Raw genomic sequence first — 23,216 nt, 5'->3', positions numbered from 1 at the left:
AGTACAAATTAAAAGTCATGCAATTATCTCCTTTGTATGAAACGAGCTGAGAGCCAGTAAATATTCAATTATACAAAATAAAATTAAATTACCAGTATTGTTTAATTAAATTGTTATCAGTACGGTAGTAGTAGGTTCGCATGAAATTCTACACCAGTAGAAAATTAAACCCATCTCATACAGTCACATTTCGCGAATCTACGCACATTGTGTCCACAGAAACGTGCGTAAATAAACGAGATAACGTAACTAACCGACAAGTTTTTTTGTTGTTTTTGCAGATTCGTAGAGGTTTTTTGAGAAAATGTTGTATTTTTTAAGATTTCTAAATGCGTAACAAAGCGAGTGCGTAGATTGGCGAGAGGCGACTTTACTTTGTGAATCACAACTTATAATCATTATTCAACCAAACAACTAAACCTACTTTTTTTTTCAGCGTACGCACAAAACAAAACATAAAAACCTATTTTTTATTTAAAGAGCTAGTAAATATTCAAAATAGTTACTTTTTTATCAGATATCATTGACCTAAAAACAAATTTGATCTACTTTTATGTCAGATACGTACAAAACGAAAAAAAACAAAATCTTTCTTTCAAATATTATTTTATTATTTATTTGTAATAATGTTTACTTTTTTATCGGCGTGGTAGAAATATGTGGTGCCACCGTTGTTGTACATCATCTGCTGCTGTTGAAGTGTCATCTCTGCGTTCTGTAATGACATTTCTACTTGCTGGCCGTGCATAGATGACAAATCTCCTAAAGATATAAATATTAACTTTTTGAAATTTTTATTAAGGGTTTTGTACATTTAATCATATAATTTTTTTTTGTTACAAATTAATGTGAATCCTGAAACAAATGGCGGGCAAATAAATTAAAAAGCGACATTTAAGTTTGCTAGTCATACAAAGATGACATTTCTCTCGTGTAAAAACTTTTTCACTGAATAAAAAATCTGGGCTATTTTATTGAGTTATAACCATTCAATAACTCAAGTATATTGTGTATACATCCAAAAAAAAAAAAACTAATTGCATAACAAAAAAAAGTACGTTTTTAGTTTTAAGCAAGTTGAGTTGGCTGTGTGTTTCAAGAACAAATAAATTGAATATTTACAAAGACTACGAACTATCTCATCGGTTTTCTAAAGTATTTTTTAATATCTGAAAAGGGTTAAAACAAACTTCATTTGTGTTTGTATTAGTTCTGAACATATTTAATTACTTATTTAAACTGAGTTATTAAATTTTAAATTTTAGAAGCAGGCAAGTTAAATATTGAAATAAAAAACTTTTTTAGTTTATAGTACACAACAATTGCTTATGGCAGTGAAGCAGATGATAGAAACTTTCAAATTCAATTTAATAAAAACCGCATATAAAATTTGAAATAAAGAATTGAAACTATTAATATAACTGCACGTGATTTTTGCACACTTTTGGGGTTGATCTTTCAAGAAATTTCATCGAGCAAGACAATCAACAATGTGAAGCTTTGTTATTTTAAATATTTATACACAAAATGCAGATTTTTACACAATATTTGTTTCAACGTGGGTTTGTTTCTAATAAAACCAATTTATAACTAAAACAGATTAGTTGAAAATAAAATAAAAAAGGTTTAATTTTTAAAAAGGTTTTATACAATTTCTAACAATGGCAGCTTTCGTTTTTAAATTATTTACATTATACAAAAGAAAAGTATTTACTCACTGGTTTGTAATTTTACCTGGGAAAACACTTTTTTAAACAACAAAGTTTGCAAAAGTAGGAAAAAACAAAATTTACTATTATGTTGAAAATAAATACTTACTGCTTATAATTTTGTTTTGTGTGTGTGACTAAAATTAAAATAATAAACAAACACAAATGACAATAGTGTTTAAAATATCAATTAAACATTTTAAGGGATAACATTTAAATTATAATGCTCAAAGGGTTTACAAAATGACAAAACACAATAAAATGTTTTTTCAATAATCAAATTTGTTTTAAAATAACTGGCTAGCAATAAGATTTACATTACAAGCAACATTTTTTTTAACTTAATTACAAAAACATGCCAAAAAAGCTCAAACAAGACAAACATAGGCTTAAAAGCAATTTCCAAATACAATTAAATGAAATTCTCAGCTACGTTTTCGGACGGTATTACTTCAAGACGAGTTTTTTATGACGTAATACTAAAAGGCAGGCTTAAAAGCATTAAACTTGTTTACGAGACCGAAAATGTGAAAAAAATTTAAAGGTCGCTTGTGGAAAAACTAATTTTTCAAAACAATATTTTATTAATTAGAAAAGGGACAATCATAACATTGCAAAGGAAAGTATAAATTCACTTATTTAAAACTTTTACTATCTTCAAATCAATATTTTTTTTTATTGATAAGTTATATACTACAATTAAATAATATTTTTACCTAAAAGTTGGCAATTTTTAAAATAAACTTATAAAAATCAATTATAACCATATATACTTTTGTTTACAAGTCAATTAAAAATCCATTAGAAAGTAATTAAACAAAAAATTGCTAGCTTTCGACTTAATTGTTGACGAAATTTCAAGCAACTACTTTTAAAACTACAAATAAAAACTGACCAAAATACTTTCAAAACAAATTTAAGAATATATGAAGTAAATCATCAAAACTATTTATGATTTGCATATGTTTTTACATAAAAATTTTTTAATTACGTAAAATTTTCACGTCATAAATGTATTACACGATTAGATGACTTAATGAGATTAAAAATGTTGTTACATTTAATTTACACACAAAAGTAATGTTTCGTAATTTAAAATCAATTAAGTAAAAATATTAGTGTAGTATGCCTAAAAACTAATATGTACAGTTTTGGTAATAAAAAATTAATTGTTTATTATTACCGTAAATTTGCGAACTACGCTAAAATATTGGTTTCAAAATAATCCTTATATTTTTTTATGTTTTTTGTTTTTATTGATGTAAATTAACATTGTTTTGATTGGTTTTATTTTTTTAACTAGTTAAGATTATTAATTTATACGTTTTATACAGGGCTTAAACTGTTTAAAGTAAAAAGCTAGCCTGGTTAAAAAAAAATGTGTGCCAAAAAAATATTCTAAACCTAAAACATTTAAATTAAAACGTAATAAATCAAAAAAAATTCAGAAAAAAAAATTCAAGCAAAAAATTGTCTTACTTTAAGTCTCAAATAGCCTGAGTGTGTGGCAACCCTGTTATTCTGCATATTTATATAATGTGTACTTTTTACTTTATAGATCAAAATAAAAGTTCTCGTTTTAGTAAGAAGGAGAATGATCAATTCAAATTTTAAATTTTATAACAAAACACTGTTTCACTCGTTTGAATAAAATCAAATAGATCATCAGTTGAATAAAATTTTATTCGAATAGAACTCTATTTTAATTTTTTCTAAAATAGAATAAAACATTTCTAGAATAATATTATATTTTAATAAGATTTTATTCAACTGATGATCTCGTTTGATTTAGTTTAAACGAATGAAACATTATTTTGTTATAAAATTTGAGTTAATATTTACATGGTTGCCACATGTTTTTGAGGCAAATTTTCTCCAGAATTTCAAAATTTCCTCCAGTTTTTTTATAATAAACATATTTGGGTTTATTTTTAGTTTAAAGTTAAGTTTTAGGTAAGAAACTGTGTTAAACAGTATAAAAACATTGAAAAATACTGTTAAAATACTTTAAATGTTTTTTTAATAAAACAATTTTAATGATGACAAAAAATTTTCATCTCTATGGTAGATCTTTTGAGTCAAATCAAAATTTTGCTACTTAAGTGTTAAAATTGTTAAAACTCCAGGTTTTTTAGTGATTTTTATTCAAAACTCCAGGTTTTTCACGTTTTTTTTTTTTTTCAAAATCTCTCAAATTCCAGGTTTTTTGGAAACCCTGTTTATACAATTAAAAAAAAATCAAAGTAATTAGTTTCACAATTTTTCTCTAACAAACATTATTTCCAACCTTGTTTGTTGTTTTTTCCAGTCACGTGGTTGGTTGGCGATGACGTCATCACGTCGTGCGGTGACGTCATCAGGTGCCTCGACCTCATCGTGACGTCGTTGTTGAGGCCGGCACTGGGTGACGCTGCGGAGAAGTGAGGAGAATATCGCATCTGATTGGCTGCTGTGGGGAGAAAATAACAAATTTAATTTAAAAAATATAATATTAATAATATTTAATTAATATAAACATTACACAATAAATTGTTATTAACAGTACAGTGCTTATTCAATTATCCGGACACGTTGGGCAAGTCTGGAAACATGTTCGGATAACCAAACTTCCGGATAAGTGAAGTCCGGATAAGTGAATAAGCACTGTTCTTTTAAGTTAACACATATTATTGTCTGAATTTTTAAAAAAATGTCATAAGTTGGTAATAGTTATTGATTTGCTGTGAAAATAAGTGGAAATTAATTATTTTAAAATATTTATTAAATTGCCTACTGCGAGTGTACAATTTATAATGACTTAATAAAAACTTTGATTTCAAATGAATGTAAGTAGTAATTAAACAATAATAAACAAATTTCGTAAACTATACAAATATAATTGATAAATGTTAATAATGTTCTTAAATGTTTTTGGAAAAAGTTCCGTTGATCAGTATAATTTTTTATGTATGTATCTAAATTTATATTGTATTTTAATAACGTTGTTATAAAGGTGTTTCTCAAAAAAGTAAATGCAAATGCGCACAGAAACATAAGTAACTGAAAAAAACTAGGTGCAAAACATTTAAAACTTCAAATGAAATAGGGTAGATAAATGAACGATATTTTAAACAAATAAGTTCAGTTTAATTTTTTAATTATAAATAAAGTGTTACACGAACGGTATATACGACCATTTCGTGTTTCAAATATTCTCAAAATTAACCTTACAAAACTTTCAAATAAGGTTCTCTTCAAAAACATAAATATTTGTAAAAATATTTTGTTTGTTTTAAAACGACCATGACGTCAGTAAAGACTTTTCGTGCAAAATTCAAAATTTTCAAACAAAACTGCAAATTCAAGTATTTTTTCCTTTACAGGCTTTTTGTTGCTATCTAAACACTGTAAATTTATTTTTATAACACAAAGAGTTATAGAACTTTCATGGAATCATGACATTGGAAAGACTTTTAATCACCATAAAATACGTGTTTAGCTTAAGGACTGGACTTATATCTTTTGAAAGAGAGTACAATAAAATATTTTATAAACTAGACAAATGAAAAGTGAAGCTTTAAAAGTCATGTCAATTTTTTTTTTTCGGTTTAAAAATATTGAAACCATCAAGTGAGCATATGCTATTTAAGCAAATTTAAAAACCTATCTACTGCTAAACACCTGTAAAAGAAAAATTACATTAACAAATGTGATAAAAAGAATTTTACGTTGCTAATAAAACTGCAATTGTGATAAAATATCATTATTACAAGTTGTTATCTTCATATAAACTATCATGTACTTGTATACAAAACAAAATATAAATAACTTTCGAACATGGTTGCCACTTTTTAAGTCAAAATAGTAAAAAAAATCCTGACCTTATCATATAAAAATCCTGACTAAATTACAATCATATTTGAACCAAACCAAAAACGACCTTATTTAATTCATTCCGATTCACATAATTCATACGTAAAACCATTATGAAACTATTACGTAAATACAACAAATTTCAAGTTAATCAGGATAATAAAAAAAACTTAATAATGTTCAAGAAAACTTTCCTGACTAAATGGTAACCGAAGAAAAAAAAAAACTGCCTAATATCAATACCTTCTAATAATTTATTCTACAATACAAAAAATGTTGTGACATTGGTGTTTTGAACTAAATTATCCGACTGAAACTGCCTTTTTTATTCAATCTAACAAACTATCTACTTATGCTTTTAGTAAAAACCATTGTGGTATTCATTCTAATCATCTATCGTATAATACCATTATGAAACTAATTTGGGCAATTCAAAGCTATAAAAAAAATCTTAATAATAATAATAATAATAATAATAATAATAATAATAATGATTAGTAACTAAAGAATACTTGATGAACTAAACCATCAAACTATAAACTGTTTCATTTCAATTCTTTTTAACTATTTTAAACAAAAACCATTGTGAAACCGATTGACTTAATCGACCAAATAAAAACTGCTTTGTTTCTAACACAATGCATTCTAACTGTCTATTTATAGAAAAATATGCTACACATTAATTCTCTTTCTAATAATATGTCACGTAAAAACCGTTGTGAAACTGGTGAGTGGGCAACCTCAGCGACTGGCTGCTCTTGCACCTCCTGAACCCCTCCTTCGAGGTGGTTTCCCTGAACAGCGAATCTCTGAACAGCGAGCTTTCACGCATGAGCGAGTTTGTTGTGAACAAGCTTCTCGGTGATCGATCTATGGTGAAAAAAAAATAAGATAATTAAAAAAAACAACTTGTTTCTGTATTATGAATAAAAAACTTAAAACTAACTATAACGGAAAAATTAATTAAAAATAAAATATAATTTACACTAGCTAAATTGTTTAACGAAACTACCAGGCTGTTATCTCAAAGTCTTTTACAAAAAACAAAAAGACAAATAATCTTCTTGGTGATAATAATAATATTCTTGGTGAGCAATCTACAGTGGAATAATGTTTAAAAAAATATATATATATAAAATCGAATAACTCAAAGGTGAGGACATTTTGTGCTGAAACAGCTTGTGTGTCTGACTAAAATAAAGTTTTGCTAAAATAAAATCTAACGAGCTTGGTAAAACTATTAAGCTTTGATCTCAAAATCTTTCTGACAATGAGCAAAACAATTATAATAATCAAGTGAATGAGAGTATGAAACAATTCCACATTGTGATAATTCGAAACTAAAATCATCTCACAATCATTTAGTTAAATATTTATTTAAGACTAGGTAAAAGGGGGACTTTTCTGAAATAAAATCTACTCAATGTTTTCAATATATTAAGTGTAAAAAAACTATTATAAATATTACTAACATTCGTCTAGAAACAAAAAAAAAACATAATTGCCTTTAAAAATAAAAAAACGTGTAATCTTAATAGTGAGAATCAAATCAAAAACTACCAACTTTGTAAACATCTTTCTAAATTCTGAGCTTTAACATTTGAAATTTTTAATACCCAAAACAATGTTTTTGTAAAATCAAAATAATCCAGGTTTTTTTTTCAAAATTTATCAAATTCCAGGACTAGTGGCCACCCAGAATTAATGTATTTTAACAGTTTTTATAGCTACAACTACGTGTTTGAGGCATTTTCTGTTTGCCGCAGGTTTATTTGTTACAATATAAAGTAGGAAACAGAAATTGATGTGCTTGTTGAAGACAAATATGGAGCAAATGATAATTTATGAACAACTTATTGACATAAACTTAAAGTTTTTGCTTTAAATAATGTACAAAATTTTGTATACGATTATATAAAAACAATATTTTTTATTACTGTATTCAATACATGTGATTTTTATCTTAGCTATTACTTATAAAATTCAATATACAACATCTAATTAAAATTAAATATAAACACTTGTGGAAAAAAAAGGAATAATTTTGATAGATTTTATTTTAGTTAAGATATATATATGTTTTAAATAAACAATCAAAGCGACCATTTATAGTCGATCTACTCAAAAGTCATTCAAGTGCAATTAAACATTTTTCCGGATGTATTATCACATGCTTCAAGCGTAAACACTTGATAAAAGTAAACAACTATTTTTATGAATATTAAGTTATTTTGTTCATAAATATAAAGACTTATTTAAAACAACACTGATGTTTGAGAATTGTTTATATCTAAATTAAAACAAAACAAATGTTTTGTTTTAAGTCATTTTTAAAGTACTATGAATTTATTAAAGGTCATGATTTAATTTTTTATTAACCAACAAAAAACTCTTATTAAGTTTTAATTTAAAACTATGTAAGAACGCTTATTAGAAAAAAATATTTTTCTATCTTCTAATTTGTATACTTTAGAACTTTTTAAAACAAAGCAAACATAAAAGTTTAAATTTTTGTAATCACCAGTCAGCTACTTAGTAAAATATTTCCTTTTAACAAAATGTTTTTTTAAATCCAAATAAAAACCTTGTTACTGATAAAACATTTAATTTCAAAACCAACTACACAAAATGAAGGTTGAGTATAACATATTAAAGTTTTATCTAATTTATACTTATACATTTTTATTTGTTATTTAATACCTTGTGGTTGGTGCATATTAGAAGATTCCTGGTTGAAATAATTGTTCGAATAATACATGTTTCTGTCGCCATCTGCATAAAATATTAATAATAAATAAAAGTATTTTTATTAAATATATTGTTCGAATTATTCATGTTTCTATCGCCATCTGCATAAAATATTACTAATAAATAAAAGTATTTTTATTAAATATATTGTTCGAATTATTCATGTTTCTATCGCCATCTGCATAAAATAAGAGTATTTTTATTAAATAAATTGTTCGAATAATACATATTTTTATCACCATCTGTACAAAATATTGTTAATTAATAAATTTTATTAAATAAGTTGTTTGAATAGTACATATTTCTATCTCCATCTGCATAAAAAGTTATTAAGGTTATAGATAGGATAAAACACTTTTTTCACAATTTGATCTTATTTTATATAGTTTTTACTAAGCTACAAGATGCTTTTAACAGACTAAAATTCAAAATAACTTTTGAGATGTAGCCAGTCAAAGTCGGAGGCAACAATAGGTTCCTTATGGGAGGCGCAAACTAAAACGGCAAATAACTAAAAATCACTAAAAATCTATCTCCTCCTACGTTTTTTGAGATAAACACCTCAAAAATTTGGAAAGTGTTCCTTGCAATATTTAGAAAATTCTGTCGGAACAAAATAAATTTAAAAATATATATAATAAATAAAACTCGTTTTTTGTTTATTTTTTATATAAAACTTTTGTTTTTTAATCTTTTTTTAATTCTTTCCGACAGAATTTTCTAAACATATCAAGGAACACGTCCTGAAATTTTGAGGTAGTTTTCTATATAAAATAAGATCAAATTGTGAAAAAAGTGTTTACCCCCCCCCCTATGCTCTTAATACTGATAAGTATTTTTTAGATCAATTATTTGAATAGTAAATACTTCTATCTACATCTGTAAAACTAGATACCATAAAAACGAGATAAACTTTTTATTTTGATCTTAATTCTAAGCTTTAAGCGCATACTAATCACACATGCATCACTTCAATTTCTAGACAGAACTTTTGTCTCTAAAAAAAAAATTATCAGTCAAAGTCACGAGGTGAGAAATACACAAGCAGACAAAAACAGTTAAGATAAAATTATTATTTCATACATATATTTACTGTAATTAAAACAGTCGGGACAACATTAGTTAAATAAATATACCATTAACCTAAATTTCATCTTAACTTAAATTTTTGTAGATCTTATTTAGATTAGCAATTTCTTTATTCGAAATTTTCGCTAAGCAAACATTTTTTGTTTGCTCAAAAAAATAAATATTTGCCTCTCAATTACAATTTGCAAACACAAAATACTTATCAATCTAAACACAAAATACTTGTAAAATGTTAAAAAACACACTTTATTACTTAAAATTTCGCACTGTGTAAAAATTAAATGCAAATGTAGTAAAAATATGATTGCTTTGTTTATTCGTTACTGCTAATGAATATATTTATTTTATTTGTTCATACTTTGACTTAACACTATTTAGTCTGCTTAGAAAAAAATACAAAACTAGAAAAAACTAAATTTATATTTTAAAAAAGATCTTTTTTTAATGTTTTTTTATTTATTTAACTCTTTGTATAAATAATGTATACTTGTAAAATGTTTAAAAACACACTTTTTTACTTAAAATTTTTGCTATGCAAAAAAATCAAATGCAATCAATACAAATACAGTTTTAAAATAAACTAAAAAAATATACTGTTAATACATTACTTCTGGTACTGAAAATATATGATTTTTTGTTTATTTTTTAACTCAATGCTATTTAGTCTGCTTAGACAAAAAAATTTTATATAACTAAAAAAGCTACTTCAAGTTTTGAAACTTTTTTTTTTTGTTTTCATATACTTAACTTTTTGTATATTTGGCAAAATACTATATTATTTTAAATTGAATTCGTATGTTAATTAAATATTAATAAATTTTTTATTTTTAGAATTTTTTTGAAAAATTTAAGTTGTTCCTTAGTTATTTTAAAGATACAATCAAATATCAAGACTATTTAAGTCATGAAAAATTGTGAATTTCACAAAATATGATCTTTTTGATTGCTTAAAACATAGTTTACTAAAGTTCACTTTTTAAAAACCTCTAAAAGGTAAATCTATGACCTAAAGTCTAAAAACTATAAAAGTTTCCCTCGAACTTTATTATCATTTAAAATTATACAGGTATTAAATAATTATTTTTTTTTACTTTATCATTTAATAAAAACCAACCGCTTGTGAAGTCGTTATTATTTCTGCTAGTGGATCCATTGCTGTAATTAGATGAGAAGTAGTTGTTGAACTGTTAAAAAAACTTGGTTTACTATAAAGTGTATAGTAATTTGTATATAGTCAATTTTGTTCTGTGAGTTAAATTTATACTTATGGTACAACATTAATGAATTTAAAATTTCAAACTAGAATACTAGGTAAAAAATGTAATTTTATTTTTCCAACAAAATTATCAATAAACAATCAAATACTTGCTAAGAAGTAATAATATAAGTTGCTGATAAAAATTATAACAGTTGTTATTTTGATAGTTCTAACAGAAAATTATTTAATTAAACTAGATACGAAACAAAAAGTTTATTAAAAGATACAATAACTAACTTGCTGTTGATAAATACCATTATTGTGATTAATTTAATTGAAAAATAAGTTAGTTGAACTATTACAACATAATATTTTTTTTTATTATTTTACAAACTTGCTGTTGATGAACACCATTATTGTGATTTTTGTTTTTTAAACATTTTTTTAAATATAACATTTTTTTTGAAGCTATTTAAATTTTTGTTTTATATTATACAACAACAAACTTGCTGTTGGTGAACGCCATTGTTGTGATTTTTGTTGTTAAAATCCGGCTGGTTCAGCATTCTTGGCACAAACTCTCTGGCTGATGGGTTGGGCTGCATACTTCTGGTGTCTGATTCTATGCACACGTTGAATAATCATTTATTAATATTGTGAACATGGTAATTATTTAGTAAATGATATCTTAAATATTTTTAGATTTTTGAATATTTGATTGTTGAGAACTTTTCTTTGTTGAGTTATGTTGTGCATGTCAAATTATAAATGTTAATTTTATTTGTAAAATAAAAATTTACCAATAGTGTAATTTAGTTAAGAATTCGATTATTTTAAAGTTTTGAAAGTAATTATGGGTGCTCATGTATTAAAAGTTAGATGATAATTATGTATTAGTTTCATATATATATATGTTCATACACTGATTATTTGAATAACTTTGCCGATTCTGAATATTTGTGATAAGAATGTATATATTTTCAATGTTTTAGTTTATAATTTGGCTTTAAACTCCCCTTTTCTACATAAATATTAAACATGTTATTTATCCATAGCTTACAAACAAACTCAATTTAAAAAAATACTTTTAAGAGCAAATACTCAAAAATTAACCAAAAAATATAGAAAATATTTAAATATACATGATTAAAATCAAATACAAACAAACTGTTAGTTTTATTTGCATACCTATTTAAACTAACAAGTTCATAACAAGATGTTAAAACTAACATATATACATATTACTGTTATAAATACCAATTACATTTATTATTATAAAAACCAAAACCTTGCAATGAAAATTGGTTGAGTTTCATGTGAGTCATTTGCATTTCGCTGGACATCATTGATTGGTCTGAATGAAGTTATATTTATCAATTTAAATACAATATTTTGGAGTATTGTTAATTTGTTGGCAAAAAGAATCAATGTTTTTGAGGTAAGTAAATGTTTGTTCAAAAAATCTTAAACATTGTAAACACAATTAGTCTAAATGTTAACATAACTTTTTTATTAAAATACTATTACAAGCTTTGAGTAAAATTATTAGCATAACAAACAGTTTGTGTTTCACAAATTGAGTGAAAAACACTTTAGATAAAATAAAAATCCCTATGAAAGAAAATTATTTGAGAAAAGTTTTATTTTCACTCAAAAAAAAACTTTAAGTATGTTATACATTTAATTGATGGACTTCATTTTGAATAGAATTGTTATTTCTCATTGAATGCAATGTTTATATTTATAAACTTAAAACTCTATGATACTTAAGTTTTCAAATTTTCCTGTTAAAATTATCATCTGTTCAACCAATCTTTTGTAATTGAAACTCTTTAGCATCAACAGAGTAGCAAATTATAAAAATGAAAAGTACAGCAACTAAAATGATACAAAACTCAAACTTAGAAGAGTATTTAAGTGCTTTCAAAAGTATTATTTTTCCAACCAACCCTTGATGGGCTGAAACGCTTTAGCATCAACAGAAAGATTGGCAGCAGCCCTTGGCGACATGTAACTGCTGTTGTAACCGTTGCTCATCTTGCCCTCACTCTGGTAACCGTTCATTTTGGTTGGAGTCATCATGCTGGACAGCTTGTCTGACATCTGGCTCTTTGTGGGAGAGCTGAAAGTTGACGAGTCACCGTTGTAACCTGCTGTTAAGTACTCTTTTTTAAACTAAGACTTCAAGTTAGTACATGCTATTGTGTATACACATTAGTACTAGGTTTTGTACTTTGTAAACCCCTTTTGGCAGGCAAACCCTGCCAAAATTGTAACGTTTTTGCTGTGAAAGACTCTTAATACAATTGGGAAATGTAAAAAGTAAAAGTTTTAATTGTGTATATAAAATTACTGAAAATTGATGAGACCCCGTTGTAACCTGCTGTGAATATCATGAATTCTTTTGTTATTTTGTCATATGTTAATATATAAAAAACTAAGCTCCAAAAGTTTTTTACAATTTTTTAACTCAAAACAAACACATGTAAGTAATGCACTTCAAGTTTTAAAATGGATAGCAGAGTCCTGCAAACCAGTGGTTTTAAGTTTTGAAAACAACTGTACTGAGTAAAAGTAAAATTTTGTCAATGTTAGACTTTTATAAATACATATTTTAAGGCCATAGAAAGGGTCAACTTAGCTTTTAAAAAATTGATCTTAATTTGTTCTTTTATCTTAGCTATCAAAAACTTTTAACAAGTTAATAAAATTCTAAGTAACTTTTAAAATACAAAATATTAAAGTTGGTGAACTTATTAAGCTCCTTGTGTTGGTGCAAATCAATAAGTCAAAATAAAATTCACTAAAACATAACGTCCACTCAACTTTTAAACTAATATTTCTAGAGATAGTTTATTACTTATATTTAAATACAAGGCAATTTTTAAGAAATAAGTATATTAATCAAGAAATTTATTTTTGTTTTAGTAAAAACCTATAATTTTTAACTTTTTTGATAATTCCAACATTCAAACTTTTTTAATAATTCAAAAGTTAATTTTCAGAAAACTTTAAAGACCTTTTAAATGATTTTTTTTTTTGAGTAAATTTCCAAGAAAATTAATAATAGAAAGAGTTCCATTCCATATGCATTTGTGGTAAAAAAAATTTACAAATTATGTATATTTAAGTTTAACTGAAATCATGTTTTTTTAAACTTTACTGAAGCTAATACTTAAATCTTTTATGAATAAGCCTTTATACTGAATCTTTTTTTCAAGTCTTTATTTCCATATCTTGTTAATCAAAAAACTTTTGTTGTTTTAATATGTATTGTCTGGTTAAGTATAATCTATTATGAGCAGTAAAAGTTAATGAAAAAATATTTCTACAATATGATTTAAAAATGTAATAAAAAACTCTTTAACTATAATCTATGCAAATATATTTTTAAAACTACTTAGTCAAATTTAAAATAAATAATTTAAATAACACCAAGTACAATTATCAAAACTTCAGAAAGATGTTGTATAAAAACAACTCAAATCATTCCTAAAGAAACAAAAAAGTAACTTATTCCATATAATAACACTTAAAAAAGTATTATGACTAATAAAAATGTGCCTTAGAAATACAAGTTAATTTCAATTAAAATAAAAATCAATAAAATAACTTGTAAACTAACAATAGGTCTTCATTTGATAATATTGCTGGTCTTCCATTAATTTTTAACTTTAAAATAAAATAGCCTGAAAAAATACTTGCATTGAGATTGAAATAAAATATTTTATTTGAAATTTATAAATTTGTCTTCATATAACCTAATTATTCATTTGACTTAATCTAATCGGGCCATAGGCATTAAGCAAGCTTGAATCTCTTGATGATTTTGATAAAAAGTAGACTGATTAAATTATGTAAAATCAAAAATATTTTTGACAACAATATATGCACATACCAAAACACATTAAACAAATCAAATTTTGAACACAAACTGACTTCTACGGAAGATTTTAACAAACAGAAAAATAAAAGAAACATATTTAGAAAAAATAATTTATTTCAATCCACAATTTTGCAAACCAGTTAAGACAAATATGTAGGAAAAATACTTTTTGAATTAATCAACAAGCATTGTAAAGAAAATAACAGTCTAAACAGTTAAATAAATAAAAACAATTAAGGCCATATGGGGAATAAGACATGTTTTTTACAAGTTGATTTTATTTTATAGAGTTTTTAAGCTTCAAGATGCTTTTTATTCTTATAAAAAATCTAAATTATTTTTTGACATATGATTAGTCAAAGTTGGGCCACATAATAGGTTCCCTATGGAAAGGGAAAACTAAAACAGTAAAAAAAGACTTTTTCATTTAAAATATATCTCCTCCTACATTTTTCAAGCAATCTTCTTTATCATAGTCTAATCTTTATACAATAAAAAAAAATTTACTTTGGAATTTAAAAAAATTTAAGTAAAAATATTAAAAAAAAAAATTTTTTTTTAATTTTTGTCATTAAATTTTTATTTTTTTCGAGTTATTAAAATTCATAAGTAACGTTTTTTTCTTTTAATATAAGGAATATTTCCTGAAAATTTGAAGAAGATAGCTTGAAAATGAAGGAGGAGAAAGATTTTTAGTAATTTCAGGGTTGCCACTCTATTAGTCAAAAAATCTTCATTGAGTAACCAGAAACTTCCCTGAGTAACCTTAAACTTACCTGAGTTTCCCTGAGTTTTTTCAAACCCTTAAAATTATTTTTATTTATTAAAAATTTACCATTTTAGTTCTAAGAATATTGAAGAACTTGCTGCAAGGCTAAAATTTTTTAAATAAGCACTTAAAAATAAATAAAATAAACTTTTATGAACAAAATATTGAAACAGGATTAACTAAATCTCATTCTAGATCTAGAAAAAAAATTCCCTGAGATTTTTTTAAAAATCTTAAAATTTCCCTTAAATTTTTAAAAAAAACCAAAACTGCCCTGAGTTTCCCTGAATTAAAAAAAGAGAATCAAAATTCCCTGAGTTTCCCTGAGATTTTCTACAACTTAAAAATTCCCTGAGTTTCCCTGAATTCTCTGAGTTCCCTGAGTGTGTGGCAACCCTGTAATTTTAAAAATTTCAGAGATAATTGACCCAAAAAAATTTTTGATCCATACATTTGTATCTGAAACTTTTTACAAAAAATAAAATATCTCATAAGTTAAATGATATTTTTGAATTCTATAAAAACTAGCTTGTAGTTTGTACTTGAAGCTTTCATATAAAAGCCAAAGTTAATTTTTGTAATAAAAAGTGTTGGATTATCATTTAGTTATTAAAATTTTTATAATGCTATTGTTAGATATTTATTATGCTGAATCAAACTTCAGTTTCTTTCATACGATGTTTTAAGAAAAAAACATGATACATGTATTTTAGCTTCATATCCAGCAACAAATTAATTAATTTGAGATGAAGCTAGTTTCATTTAAAGCAGATATCAAAAAGTAGGAAATAATAAGATTAAAAGTAGTTTAAAGGCTAAAATTAAAACTGTAAAATGTATATGCAATTAAAGATAGTCAAAAAAAAGTAAGTCATTTAATTGTAGTTACTTGAAACTCTGCTGTTTTATCTATTTTATTATCATTTATCATTTACAACAATTAAAATGTGGTAATCTAATCCAAGAAAACGTTTATTGATTAGTAGAAAAAACAAATATATTATTTATATTTTAAATATCATGTGGTGAAGTCATATGACAAACAAAAAAATAGTTGGATTTTAATGATAAAACAACAAAGTTCAAAAAAATCCAGAAATAGTATTAAGAAAATTAAAAAACTTTTGTTTTTTGGATTTTTATTTTAAAATTTTTCTACAAACCTTGTGACACAAAAGTATGTACATGGGTGAGCAGAGAGTTTTTTTTCAAAAAACATTTAAACATTGTGATGAAACTTAGCTTTAAGCAGTTTCGCCCATATAATTTTTTAGGACGATGATTAAATAAAAATTATTGACGAAAGTTTAAATCAGGGTTTCCCAAAAAGGGTCAAGTGGCCCCCTTGAAAGCCGTTGCAGAAATTTAGAGAGCCATAAACAGCAAAGGGGTCAAAGAAGGGGCCATGAGGTTAAAATTTAAAACTTAAACTAGATATTCTTGAGTTGATAATAAAGAGCTAAAATAAAATGTCTTAGACGTTTTTAACGGTAATCTTGAAATTTATGTTAGATATTATAGAAAAACTTATTTTTTTCCATTTGAAAACCAAGCTACTTTTCACTTGTTTTTATTTGAAAAAGTGGACTAGTTTCTTAAAAATTTAACCACATTCGCAATTCTTTACAAAGTTAAACAAAAAACATCTCAAACGATTTCTTGTGCTTTGTAGAGCCGAGATCATAAGTTTTTACTAAATATAAAGGACGATAAGTATTAGTTTTCTTCTATCAGAATGTCTAGCTTTTATACTATGTCAAGGTTAACACCTAGCTTAATACACATGTTAGTTTGTATTTAATTAAAATTTTCTTATTAACACTTCATTTTATAAGAAATAAGCTCATATTTGAAAAGTAAAAACAGGAAAGGTTTATCAAAAAGAAAAGTTTTGTTAAGTTACAATAAATATTTTTAAAACATAGTTTTAAAAGATTTTCAAAAAGTTTGTTTTGTTTTTTGTGCGTCTTAGCAATTTGTATACAGTGACGTTTTTAGATTAAATCAAAGTCACCTTTAAATTGGTTTCTATTGAAAGTTTGAACATTAAACAGGCAAATACTATAAAACTTTGATGATTTTTTTTTTAAACCTTACTTATAAATAACTTTTAAATAGCTGTGAATAATTTTTAATATTTAGTTTAGGGTTAAACTTAATTTAATTCAATTTAGTAGTTTTAAGCTTATCCTTATTATTAATTTTTCTTATGAACAAAGTTTCATCAATTGAAACGCAACTTTGAAACAAACATTAACAGATCCGCCCTTAAATAAAATATTTTTGAATTTCTGTTTCTTAAATTAAAACATAATGATTATATAATGTGGGCAGCTGTCAAATTTGCACGAGCGTACAAAATTGCACGAGTGCACAAAATTGCACGAAGATACTTTTGCACGAGAAATAAAACTGCACGAAGATAAAATTGCTGGAAGATAAAATTACATGAAGATACTTTTGCACGAAGGGTAACTTTTGCACGAGCAGACAATTTTACATGGGTTAAGTTTTATTTATTTACTTTTCAATTTTTTTAATAATTTTTTTTCTTTTTCTTTTTTTGACTACAACTATTACCCCTAACCCTTACCCTCGGTCGGTAAATTTTTGTTTTAGTTTTTTTTTAATATTATCAATGTTACCCCTAACTCTTACCCTCGGTAAGTAACTTTTATATTAATTTTTTTTTTTGTAGTTTTTTACTTTCGTGCAAAATTGACCCTTGGTACAAATTTGGCTCCATGCAATTTTGTGCACTCGTGCAACTTAGTCCCCTCGTGCGATTTAGTAACCTCATGCAATTTAGACCCGTTCCCATTTAATGTAGCTATATATACTTCTTAACGGTATAATAAAAAAATTCAATACTAATATACTATAATAGCTTAACGGACCTAATAAGGTTTTTTGTTGTTGTGTTGTTTATTAAATTATTTATAATATATTAAAACAAGTTTCATAACTCCCTTATAATTTTGCATTGACACATTGATATTATTAATAAAAAAATCATCCAGCAGTTATTCTATTTTATTAATAAAAGTATGAACATAAATACGAAATATTAAACAAAGTCAAAACAGAAACTATTCCAAACTAAAGTTTATTATACCTTGAAAGGAAAACTTAATATTCTTACCAAAGAACAAAATCACTCTACAAAGAACTAACTTTTCCCACGAACAAAGTTTGAGTTTTACACAAAATCATGAACACAACGGATGATCCACAACAAACGGAATCGGTTTAGGTCTGACTTGACTCATGACTCTCCACCTAGACGCTGTTGCTGCAGCAGCTTCAGTTCCTTCTTCGTTCACATCAACGAATGCTTTGTGGACCACTTCTGACACGTGAAGCTGACGATCTGGGTGCAAAGCGGACATCGAGCTGAAATTCGCTTCCTTTCCATCAAAAGCGTCTTCTACTCCCGCCGCAGACTATCTTTCAAGCTTGCGTCGCATTCAATCTTAAATTTAAGCAGTTTTAAATCAATATACTGGTACTCAAACTTGCTGCTATCGTCTTTGAGATCTTCAATAGTCTTGGCATCTAGTCTTTGGATAACGCCATCCAAGCCGCTCATCAGGCAAAATTATCATCATACTAAAATCCTTCTCCTCATAATCGAGTTTCACACACTTAAACTTTTTCGCATCTGCAGAACAATACTGATAAGTTTCAAGTTTTCCTATAATTTTAACGGTAGATGGTTGCTTTTCTTCTGTACATCTTTAGCATCTTTGGTGGCCTCTGCATTAAACTCTTCATTGAGATACCAATCAACTTTGAAGTAGATACAACTGACTAACACACATGCAGTGTCAGGGCTAAATTCAGAAAACATGTTTTCAATTTTACCATCTGAAACCCATTTATTAACAGTCTTCTTTACCCCTCCGCGTCTTTTTCATAGTCTAAATTCTGCATTTGGCATTTGAAAGCAGTTTCTATTTCACTTTTGTACTCAGCGGTCATCTGAAAAGCTTCCGAAGGACAGACGGAGTTAGCAACTTTGAGCTTTACACTTTTGGTATGATCATTTAATAGTAGTGGTTTAAGTTTTCAAGAATGTCATTATCTTCATTAAAACCCAACGCCTCTTCAAGCTGCTCCTTGGTTTTCCCGTCAGACCCTAAGAGTAGCATGGAAAGAGCAAGCGAAATGCTCAGTGGAGAAAATAAAACATTTCTGTCTTCATCCGAGCTTTCACAAAACTTGTTGAAGAGATCGACATAAAATGAATTGAAATTCATGCTGAATTAAATAACTATTAATTATCCACGCTGAAATTATTTATGGTATTAAATATTTATTAAATCTAGTTGTATATTGACAAATTAATAAACACTTTTAGTAAATATTAATTCTTTATATTTTAGTTTTGGTGGTATGGAAAATTGATTTATTCTTAAAGCTTTGATATAAGGTCAAAACCATATTTAAAAAAAAAAAGATTAATAGCCATGATAAAAAGCCTTTTATGTTCATTAAGGTAGAAGTTTTCAGAGCAGTTTTAGGCTGTATTATTTTTTATTTTTTTAAGTTGAAAAATGTTACTTTAAGAACAGTAAACAAAGCATTAAAGTGAGTATATTTTCAAACGTAAGGAAAAATTTTTGAAAAAAACCAAAACTTTACTTTTAATGCATTTCTTATTTTGTTTGTTTATAAATACTACTATGTTTGTTATTTTTTTCTAATTATTGCCAGCATTACAATACTTTTTAGTTACTAAAAAACTAATTTTTAAGAATTTAACAACAGTTCTAACATTATTTAATAATTAATTTTTTTAAATAATAACTGTTTTTTTGAAACCAGTATGTTTAAAACTATCTAGTGCGCAAAACTTAAGTATAAAATCGGTTTTCTTAGTAATCTTAGTTAAAATTGCTGATAATTTGATTGTGAAAACTGACAATTTAATATTTTATGATTTTCTATAAACTTATTGTAAAAAAAAAATCGTAATTTTTTTTTTGTTTTTAATAAGTAGTTTGACGGGTAAGTTGTTTTATTAATTTCTTTTTATTTGTTTAAACCATTCTTTATATAATCTAGTAGTTCTATTCAATTTATACCTATTGATAAATGAGTCATAGGTTAATATAACATTTCAATTAAAACATTCATGATAAAAATTTTTCAACATTTACAGGCACACTAATGTACAGAAATACTCATTTTTAAACCACCTTTATGATTAATACGTAAGTTAGTAAAAATACCTCGAATAAAAATTCTCAAATAAGCAGTATTTGTTGTATCAAGGTTCTATTCTAATCTTAACAGATCGATTAAAGTCTTAATTTGATTTATGCGGTTTTATAATGTTTAGACATTTTGTTGTTTGTTGGAAATATAAAAAATAAACCACAAACACAAATTATTAAAAAAAGTTTTCAATTCTAAACGGTTTTTTTTTTAATAGTTACTTTTGCTACTTTTAAACTAACTACTTGACAATTATTTTTGATCAGTATGTAGTTACTGAAGGTATTATTAACTTATTTTACCTATAAACGGCTACTATACTTAAAGATGAGTATGAGCTGAAAAAGTTGCGGAATCAGTCTTTTTTTTTAGTTTCTTATTTTAACTTTTAGAACTTTTTTTTTTAATCCTTGACGTTAAAAGGTATTAGTGCAACTAAAAGATATTTCGTGCACCAGTTCCTGGGACTAAATATTCCGAGCGTTATCTTTTGTGTTCAAATATACAATAATGATTATCAATTTTTAATATGTTTAGGTAGAAGGGTTAGGGACTAACCAAGGTGTTAGGGATATGGATTCATATTTAGAAAAAAAGCTTTACATACATTCAAAAACTATATGAAGTAGAGTGATTTAATTTTTTTTTGATGACTCAGTTTTTCTTCATCCTTTTCAGCCCAGACTGACTTATAAATTAACTTTCCCTTATAAATAGAATAAAAATTAAACAATATTAAAAAAAAAAGAATCTTAACAAAAATATTAAAAGTTCGTTTGTATTTAATCAAAATATAATAGGAAAAAACTTGGAATTACGTATGAACTTTATTTAATCTTTTAGTTATAATAAAACTTAATTATTATGCTTTTACATTTCCAATTTATTTGTTGCAAAGTGCTTTAACATATTTTTTAGTAGTTTTAATAAAATTTTGACTTGGTAGATTTTTACAAAGTTAAAAAGTAAGGAGAATGATAACAAAAATGGCTGATTTGAGACTAATTTTTATGTTCATTGTTCACAAGCTTAGTAGAAGCCAAGTGGTTACAAATATTAAAGTATAATGCAAAAGATCACCTATTCTGTGCTAAAAAGTGCATATTCATCACAAAATTGTATAATATTAATAGCTCAAAAGAATCTTCTGTGGATTTTAAAAATAAAAATGTGTCAAAATTAGCATTTGCTTAACTTTAGGTGAGCACCAATATCAACTTGAAATTATAATACATTTGATGTCCTATTTAATCATAACTTTAGGCATAACAAGCTATATAAATACATAAAAAGAACTGAATTAATATACTATAAACTAAAATGTTTAATCAACTTATTTTAGAATATCATAATCAATTAAATTATTGTATTGATATAATTTTTTTTATAAGTTAGAAAAACATCAGAAAATACTCACTCTCCCCTCTGCAATGATAAACGTTTTCTGAAGGTCAAGCAAGTGAGTTTGAGCTCATCTCATGTTATTCCATCTGCCCTATCTTTAAATTTACTACTAAATAATCACTTTATATTGTAAAATGAAAAGCAATTAAATATTTAAGTTTATTAGTTTAATATATATAGTTTAATTTTATTTGTGTATTTATAAAAGACAAATTTTAACCTTAAATTATGACTACATAAGATATCAAATGTATTTTAATTTCAGCTTGATATTGGTTCTCACTTAAAGTTAACCATAACCCCAATTTTTTTATTGATTGTAATAAAATTTTAAACAAACTTTAGTTTTCACTTACTGTTATTTTCAAATATTGTAAAAAAATATTGGCTTCAAGTTTGTGTTTATTAAGATGACAGGTTATTGGTAAGGTTGAAGTTTTGGTAATAATCAAGTTAGTTAAAATTTGGTTTGTAAAAGTTTATTGTAATTTTATTGAAATTAGGTGAATTTTTCAAAATCAAGTTTTGTAGTGTAGTTGAAAACAATGTTGTTTAACTGTTAGTTTAAAAAACTTAAATTTAAAATAAACTTACTTAGTTTATTGCTGCAATAAAAATAATTTGAAGCTTTGAACTTCTATATACTTAAACTAATTAAAAATTAAGTATATTTGAAGCCTTCATAGTAATTAGTAAAACTTAATAACATTGTCTGCTAATTGCAGCTTAAAACTCAAGAGAAGTTTTAAATACAATTTACAGTAAATATGGTTGCTTCAGTCTCTTAGTTTAAAGTTTTTTAAATCTCTGTTAGTTTGTATAAGTGTTAACCATTGGGCTTTGATCTTGCAACGCTCCACTCAGAAAGTTTTTAAAGCCATGTTATTAGGACCCTGAATAATTCAGGATTGCCACACACTCAGGGAAACTCAGGGAATTTTGATTTTTTCAAACTCAGAGAAACTCAAGGCAGTTTTGATTATTTTTATTTCAGGGAAGATTTTACAAGTTGATTTTAATTTATAGAGTTTTATCTGAGCTATCAGACATTTTTAACTACTTGAAAAATTCAAAGTAATTTTTGAGATATGAGAGATCAAAGTTGGTGACCTCAATAGGCTCCTAATGGAAAGCTCAATAGGTGGGTAGCTGTCAAATTTGCACGAGAGTACAAAATCGCACAGTACAACAGACATTTGCTCAAAGACATTTTTGCACAAGGGGATGAGATTGTACAAATATTAAATTGCTGACACTTTTGCACAAAGGGTCACTTTTGCACAAATGTGTATCATTTAACTTACCAACAAAAACAAAACTTGATCTATTTTAGTGCTTCCT

At 25.6% G+C, this 23,216-nt stretch overlaps 2 protein-coding genes across 2 annotated transcripts in view; both read right to left on the bottom strand.

Annotated features, from left to right (window-relative positions):
• The window catches only part of LOC145843942 (PAN2-PAN3 deadenylation complex subunit pan3-like), a 29,545-nt gene extending 15,259 nt beyond the window's left edge, over positions 1–14,286 (bottom strand). The window contains exons 1-8 of the mRNA XM_082951222.1: positions 14,222–14,286; positions 12,546–12,749; positions 11,885–11,950; positions 11,103–11,218; positions 10,513–10,582; positions 8,262–8,333; positions 3,997–4,158; positions 635–762 (exon numbers count right to left, since the gene is read on the bottom strand). Of these exons, the coding sequence (XP_082807348.1) occupies positions 635–762; positions 3,997–4,158; positions 8,262–8,333; positions 10,513–10,582; positions 11,103–11,218; positions 11,885–11,950; positions 12,546–12,749; positions 14,222–14,258 (855 nt within the window). The 5' untranslated portion in view covers positions 14,259–14,286. The remainder of the gene's footprint in view (positions 1–634; positions 763–3,996; positions 4,159–8,261; positions 8,334–10,512; positions 10,583–11,102; positions 11,219–11,884; positions 11,951–12,545; positions 12,750–14,221) is intronic.
• Positions 14,287–18,460: 4,174 nt separating this feature from the next.
• LOC145845226 (uncharacterized) lies at positions 18,461–19,510 on the bottom strand. The gene is made up of 4 exons (XM_082952649.1): positions 19,353–19,510; positions 19,150–19,281; positions 18,985–19,084; positions 18,461–18,694 (listed from the first exon to the last, which is right to left on the bottom strand). Exons 1-4 carry the CDS (start codon positions 19,508–19,510, stop codon positions 18,461–18,463), a joined length of 624 nt encoding a protein of 207 aa, XP_082808775.1.
• Between the last annotated feature and the right edge of the window lie 3,706 nt (positions 19,511–23,216).

The sequence above is a fragment of the Thalia democratica genome, chromosome 9 (assembly GCF_965202585.1).
Source record: "Thalia democratica chromosome 9, ktThaDemo2.hap1.1, whole genome shotgun sequence".
NCBI lineage: Eukaryota > Metazoa > Chordata > Thaliacea > Salpida > Salpidae > Thalia > Thalia democratica.
This window is presented reverse-complemented; position numbering and strand designations above follow the sequence as displayed.